Source organism: Solanum dulcamara, chromosome 3 (genome assembly GCF_947179165.1).
Source record: "Solanum dulcamara chromosome 3, daSolDulc1.2, whole genome shotgun sequence".
Lineage (NCBI taxonomy): Eukaryota > Viridiplantae > Streptophyta > Magnoliopsida > Solanales > Solanaceae > Solanum > Solanum dulcamara.
The window spans coordinates 8,360,418-8,368,581 of NC_077239.1; the positions used below are offsets into that span (position 1 = coordinate 8,360,418).

General features: G+C 34.8%; 1 protein-coding gene across 1 annotated transcript; it reads left to right on the forward strand.

The window, feature by feature from the left end:
• The first annotated feature begins 1,380 nt into the window (after positions 1–1,380).
• Positions 1,381–3,414, forward strand: LOC129882365 (transcription factor DIVARICATA-like). Its single transcript, XM_055956625.1, has 2 exons — positions 1,381–2,123; positions 2,685–3,414. The coding sequence occupies exons 1-2, from the start codon at positions 1,693–1,695 to the stop codon at positions 3,130–3,132; spliced, it is 879 nt and encodes a 292-aa protein (XP_055812600.1). The 5' UTR covers positions 1,381–1,692; the 3' UTR covers positions 3,133–3,414.
• The last annotated feature ends 4,750 nt before the right edge of the window (positions 3,415–8,164 follow it).

Sequence of the window (8,164 nt, forward strand, 5' to 3'; positions counted from 1 at the left end):
AATTTGCAGCAGTTTTTAAGCAACTCTCGTAACAATTTGCAGCAATCAGACATCCCTGCTTGTTGGCCTGACTTTAGGAAGAACACTTCAACTACTTTCCAAGCATCTATTGATCACGTTAAACATATGATTATGTTGCTCTACAGCTCACTCCAGGCTCGACCGCATCCATTTTCTTTCTAGAAAAGCACATGCTTGATCAGACACCATATTTGCTTAATTGCCATTTTGAAAAATTAAACCCATCACCTTTGTTAGCTATGTCTATTGGATAAAAACTATACTTTAGCAAATTAAATAGTCAATTAATAATTTGCTTTAAAATTGCTGCAAATTAATTATGACGTCCATAACTACGGGAGTCAAGAAAATCATAACTGCGGGAGTCAAAGATGGGTTTGGGTCTTTTAATGGGTAGGTTTGGGTCTTCTAATTTATAAAGTGGGGTGGGGTGCTTATGTGGAGATCCTACGTGGCGGAAATTAGTACACATGGGATGTCACAATTTATTCCGTCAAATGGAGGGGTAGAAGTGAGTCAATAATATGACGAGAAGGGTATTTTTGAGCCAGAATATAGTTTAAGAGTATATGTGCTCTATTTTAAATAGTTAAATGGTAATTTTGGTCATTTCCCCTTTTTTATAAGAAAAGTAAGGCTGATGTGACTTTTTTTTACCCTTTCACGCGCTTAAATAAATTGCAGGCACTTGCTGGGCCATGTGACATGGAAGGAGTGTATTTAAGCTTAGTTCGTTAAGTTAAGGGGTATTTTTAATCCCGTCAATAGTTCAAGGACGAAACCAATAATTCGCGCTAAGTTCGAGGGTGTTTTTGATAGTTCTCTCAAAAAAATAAGGCTGATGTGGTATTTTTATTTTATCCTTTTACGCGCTTAAATAAATTATAGGACGAAATCAATAATTCGCTTAAAAAATATATTTAAGCTTAGTTTATTAAGTTGAAATATATTTTTAAACCTGTTAATAATTTAGTGACGAAATCAATAATTCGCGTGATATTCTACTTCTCTTTTTTTATTCTACACCAGCACTGATAGATTGTCCTTTTTGGGAATAGGAGTACTATCCAACTAGGCCACTATATGTCCTCCCCCTCTCTCTAAACACCCAAGAAGAAGAAAACAAAATTCTTTAAGCTGCAAGACCCCACAAACACCATTTTAGCCAATCACATCTTAAAACCTTATTAATCAATCACTTTGGCTCTCCCTATCTCTCTCTCACACTGATTTCAATTCTTGATTTTCCACAATAAATTTTTCTCTTCACTTTCAAATCTTCATTCTTTAATTTTTTGGGCTGTCACTATTTCTATTATATATATAAGAGTTCTATGAGTTTTTTTTCTCTGAAATTTGTAGCTTTCACTCTTATTTTTTCTCAAATTACCAAACAAGATCTACTTTTTGTTACAAATTTAGAATTTTCCTTGGGTTTTGGAAAGTTGGGTTGGTCTTTTATAGATTCCTCAACCTCTCACTTATTGTGGAATTTTCCTTTTTTTTTTAAAAAATAAATCAAGATTCCTTTCCTATGCCTCTCTTGTGTATGATTAAATGCCCGTGAGAGTGAGACCATAAAAAGACCCCTCATTTCTCAATCATTTGCCAAGAAAACCAAAAGGGGTTGTTTATTAAGTGGTGGTTTCCACTATACATGATCAAGAAAACATGAACAGAGAAATGGGATTTCTATCCCCTGCAACATACATCAAGAATTCAAGCTGGTTGTTTGAGGAAAACAAAGGAACAAGATGGACACCTGAAGAGAACAAAGTGTTTGAAGAAGCACTTGCTTTATTTGATAAAGATACTCCAGATAAATGGTACAATGTAGCAGCAATGATCCCTGGGAAAACAGTGAATGATGTGATCAAACAGTATAGAGAATTGGTAGATGATATTAGTGATATTGAGGCAGGGTTAATACCAGTACCTGGCTATACTACTAGTAATTCTTTCACATTAGAGTGGGTCAATAATCAAGATGCTTTTCATGGATTCAAGCAATTTTATGGTCAATCTGGGAAACGAGGCTCGTCGAATCGATCTTCTGAACATGAAAGGAAGAAGGGTGTGCCATGGACTGAGGAAGAGCACAAGTGAGTTTACTTTACTAGTCATATAAACTTTTTCTATATAATTCTCTGTAGATCAAAGAATTAGTTTGATTCTCCCTATAAAAATGTTATGATATCTAGTCTAAAAGGTTGTAATTGAACTATAATTTCATTTAGATAATGTGGATCATAAACATAACATCATAATGTTTTCGAAAAATGTGTTCAGGATTTATCAAGAGTGATCTGCAAAGTTACTCTTTTCTATATATAATTAAGTTTTTAGCAAATTTGTGTTACAAGAGAAAGTTGGAAATATGTTTTAGTCTTGTAGATACATTTACTTAGGGTTCCGTGATTTTTAGGAATCTTTTAGTCTTGTTAGAGATTTATATGCCGGTAGAAAATATAGAAAAGATGGATTACTACTTTGTATGTTTTTATGTTTATTTTGTATGGTATTGGTCTTGAATGAATTTAGATGTAGCGACATGATTAGTAAAGATTCATATGACCGAGCCTAACTTGCTTGAGATTGAGCATAGTAGTAAAGGATAGTTGTTTTGGTACAAGAGTAATGGTATTTCCTATATTTTTTTCCAGGCAATTTCTGCTGGGGCTGAAAAAGTATGGAAAAGGAGACTGGAGAAATATTTCGCGCAATTTTGTGACGACAAGAACTCCAACTCAGGTAGCTAGCCATGCTCAGAAATACTTTATTAGGCAGCTTTCTGGTGGAAAAGATAAAAGGAGATCAAGCATACATGATATCACAGTTGTCAATCTTACTGAATCCAAGTTTATTTCCCCTGAGGATCATAAATCGGCCCCTTCTCCACAAGCGCAACACCATTCAAAAATGAATGGCATGGTAAAAACAATATGTGAGTATAATTTACCAAATCAAGAATCAGACATAACATTTAACTCATCAAGTGGTGGTCTGATTGCCATGCCTTTTCGAGGGGCTCCATCGTATGGACTCGAGCATGGAATGCATAACATTGCTCTACAAGGTCTCCAGTTTGGTAACTACAATACTATGTGTTGAGTCGGGGAAGATTCAATTCAAAGTTCAGTCCTTGTTTGTCAGGAGTAGTGAGGATTCATATAGCCGTCTCAGCTCCAACTTGTTTGGAATTGAGGCATAGCTGTTGTTGTCGTTTGTCAAGACCACGAGCAAAAACAACCACTACTAGAAATAGATTTGCTTTAGTTAGTTCATATTGCAACCAAAGTGGGGTTGCTCATTATTTAGGAAAACTTTGAGCTATTTCCTTGCACTAATTGTCTACTGTGTTTCTTCAAAGTGTGAATGAGGTTGATTTAAACAGATTTGCTGACTAAGATTACTCAACACAATCAAGCTAATTATGAAGCTGACAAGTTAATAAGGTCAACAAAGTTGAAGCAAATTAATATTCCTTCACAAACTTGTGGCAACTGTAGTCATTTAGTGAAAACTTCTAGCATGCTAGGTGTTTAATATCTCTCTACTTTATAGTTAGTCTCAGTTATTCATTTTGCTTCTGCTGCAAAGATAACAGAAATTTATGAAAAGGCTGAATTTCTTTAGAGCAAAGGGAATAAAGAAGGAACTAGTATTCAACACTCATTTTCCAATTCTCAAGTTATGTGCATAGCAGACCTTAGTGGAGAAACTTAATTTGAGACCAAAGATTAATTGAGCGCGAATTTGAATTAATCGAGTTTAGTAGATTCCAACCATCAGATAGTTAACACACATCGCCCTCCAACCACCACCCCCCCCCCCCCAAAAAAAAAAAAACAGAGAGAAAAGAAAGCACCCCTTTTTTGATCCAGCTGCCCCAAATAGAGCAATTTATACTACACTTATTAATAATATAATATTTGTTGAGTCAATGTCCACTTATTCATGAGGTGACTCAATGAGTCAATGTAACATTAACACGTTTTTAATGAGTTTAACTTCTACACTGTAAATGAAATTTTACGTTATGAGATCACTTAAAAAGTAATTATAAGTAACTGTCGATAAGAGATAAAAACAAGTTACTTTTTACGACAGATTTAAATAGGCTTATGGCATGATTTTTTTTTATTTTGTTTGTATATGAGTTAGATCTTTTCTTCTTTCCCAGTGGACTAACCAAACAAACCACTATAGTTCATCAAGTCTTGTCATTGGTGTGAAAGTGATGACTTTTTCTTCAAGATAATGCCCTCAACTTAACAAGAAGGCATAAGTTTGGTCATTCAATTTTCTCCCATTTGATGAAAGTTGCTTTCTCTGAAGTTCGTGGAAGTTGGAATCACTGTTGTTTATTGAGGCTCTTCATGAAGCTTTTCTGACTCATCATAATTATATCAGAAGATGAGCAAATTTCAGATTCCTATATGGTTAGAAGGGGAGTCTGAATTTCACTGATTAAATTACTGTCATATGATCAAAATCTCATGAATTAGAGTTGTGGAAATAATCTATTACAAAAATATAAAGTAAAGTTACATATAATAGACCATTATGGTTCAACCATTCTCTGGACCTTGCGAATCGCAAGAGCTTAGCACATCAGGCTGCTCTTTTATAGATTCCTATATGGTTAGAAGAGGAGACTTAGCGTAACTGGCAATTAAAGTTGTTATGTAAACAGAAAATCATGAATTCGAGCTGTGGAAACAACTTATTACAGAAATACAAGGTAAGATTATATACAAAAGACTCTTATAGTCTGATCTTTCCTCAGATTCCACGCATTGCGAAAGCTTCGTGTACTGAACTTCTTTTTTAGATTCCTATATGGTTAGTAAGATACCTCCCCAAGTGGGAATATTATTTTATCATATACTGGAAACTGAATTAATAAGGTGGAGAAGAATTCTTTCCTAATGAAGTGGATTTGGGAATTAAGATCAAATAATCTAATGATGAGATAATACAAAAAGGGGCATTAGTGATAGTCCAAGATTAGTAGACAATTAAAATCACTTTTGACATGTTTCATGAAATTCAACTACAGCACAGGACCTTCGTGTGTTTTACCATATTCTTCAAATTATCAAGTACTTGACATAAGATGTTAATTAGATGAAAATTTTATTTAATTGTTCTTTTGTCCTGTTATCCATTCAGTGATGAATATAGAATTTAGACGCGGTAAGTTTTAAATTATTTATACTTGTTTTATATATATATATATATATATATATATATATATATATATATATATATATATATATATATGTTATGAATTAACTAACTTGACAATTTTATAAAGGAAGAAGAACAAGAGAATATGTATATAGAAAGTATTAATAGAGAGAGTAGTAATATAGAGAGAGTAATAGTAATTCTTTCTTTTATGTGTTTGTGTGTTTTTACATTGAAGTTTAAGGCTATATTTATAGCCATATTTACAAGTGGAGGAAAATATTAATGGACATTTTACCCACTTAAAAAGTAAATGGACTATCCACCATTTTAAGTGGACAACCATTTTACTTGGTTGATATTACTTGGTTGATAATACTCCCCCTTGGATGTCCACGAGAAATGTGCCTCGTTAAAACCTTATTAGGAAAAACCCAGTGGGAAAAAGCCTAATGAAGGAAAAAGAGTACACATATCTGATAATACGCCTTGAGTGCTGCCTCATTAAAAACCTTATCAGGAAAACCCAGTGGGACAAAACCTTGACTAAGGGAAAAAGAGTACAACGCGTATTTTGCTCCCCCTGATGAAAATATCACTTAATATCTCGAAGACGACGCATTCCAATTTTGTATCTCATTTTCTCAAAGGTTGATGTTGGCAATGCTTTGGTGAACATATCCGCCAAATTGTCACTTGAACGAATTTGTTGGACATCTATTTCACCCTTCTTTTGAAGATCATGAGTGAAAAAGAATTTTGGTGAAATATGTTTTGTTCTGTCTCCTTTGATGTATCCTCCCTTCAGTTGAGCTATACATGCAGCATTGTCTTCATACAATATTGTTGGAGCGTCTTTTGTCAAAGAAAGACCACATGTTTCTTGAATGTGTTAAGTTATTGATCTTAACCAAACACATTCTCGACTTGCTTCATGAATGGCTATTATCTCTGCATGATTTGAGGAAGTGGCAACCATAGTTTGCTTTGTTGAACGCCATGATATAGCTGTACCACCACATGTAAATAAATAATCTGTTTGCGATCGACCTTTATGGGGATCAGATAAATATCCCGCATCTGCATAACCAATCAATTGTGACGTGGAATCATTTGAGTAAAATAATCCCATATCAATGGTACCTCGAAGGTATCTGAATATATGCTTAATTCCATTCCAGTGTCTGCGTGTTGGTGAAGAACTAAATCTTGCTAACAAGTTTACTGAGAAAGCTATATCTGGTCTAGAATTGTTGGCAAGATACATTAATGCACCAATTGCACTAAGGTATGGTATTTCAGCACCAATAAGTTCTTCATCATTTTCATAAGGCCGAAACGGATCTGTATTAATATCAAGAGTTCTCACAACCATTGGAGTACTCAATGGGTGTGCTTTATCCATATAAAATCTCTTTAAAATATTTTCAGTATATGTTGACTGATGGACAAATATCCCATTTGTAAAATGTTCAATTTGTAGACCAAGACAAAATTTTGTCTTTCCAAGATCTTTCATTTCAAACTCCTTTTTCAGGCATTTTACTGCCTTTGAAAGTTCTTCTGGAGTTCCAATAATATTTAAATCATCAACATATACTGCTATTATGACAAATTCAGATCCAGACCTTCTCATAAAGACACAAGGGCAAATTGGATCATTTTTATATCCTTCTTTTAGCAAATATTCGCTAAGACGATTGTACCACATTCGCCCTGATTGTTTCAACCCGTACAACGATTTTTGAAGTTTTATTGAGCAATTTTCTCGAGAATCCTTGTATGCTTCAGGCACTTTGAACCCTTCGGGAATTTTCATAAAAATGTCGTGGTCCAATGAGCCATATAAATAGGCAGTGACCACGTCCATTAACTGCATTTCAAGCTTTTCATGAACTGCCAAATTCATTAGATACCTGAAAGTAATTGCATCCACCACAGGTGAATATGTTTCCATATAGTCAATGCCAGGTCTTTGCGAAAAACCTTGGGCTACAAGTCGTGCTTTATATCTTACGACTTCACCCTTTTCATTTCGTTTACGCACAAAAACCCATTTGTGCCCTACTGGCTTGACACCTTCAGGTGTTCGAACTATTGATCCGAAAACTTCACGTTTTTCAAGTGAAGTTAACTCTGCTTGAATTGCATCCTTCCATCTTGGCCAATCATTTCTCTGTCTGCATTCATCGACAGATTTTGGTTCAAGATCCTTATCTTGTTGCATTATTTCAATGGCAACATTATAAGCAAAAATATTATCGACCACAATATTATTTCGGCTCCACCGTTTTCCTGTCGAGACATAACTTATTGAGATTTCTTCATTCTCATTATTTTCAGGTATTTGGACCTCCTCGGTGGTATCACCATTTGTTGTGTCTCTGGGCTCTTCTTGAGCACTCGCCTCCAAATTATGATCTTCTTGATCATTTATTCCTTTCCTTTTCCGAGGATTTTTATCTTTGGAACCAAATGGTCTTCCACGTTTTAAGCGTGGTCTAGACTCATTTGCCTGAACAAGTTGTCCTACCGGGACATCAACTCGAACTTGAGCATTAGCAGCTGGGATATGCGATTTAGTAACCCGTGGAAGGTTAGTAAATGCATTCGGCAGTTGATTTGCAATATTCTGCAAATAAATCATCTTTTGAACTTCTTGCTCACATTGATTTGTTCGAGGATCTAAATGAGATAGTGACAATGAATTCCAATCTATCTCATTTTTCATCTGCTTATGTTCTCCCCCTAATGTTGGGTATACTGATTCATCAAAATGACAATCAGCGAATCTTGCCGTAAATAAATCTCCAGTCATAGGTTCCAGATACTTTATAATAGAAGGAGATTCATACCCAATATATATTCCCAACCTTCTTTGGGGACCCATCTTTGTGCGATGCGGTGGAGCAATTGGGACATATACCGCACACCCAAATATTCTAAGATG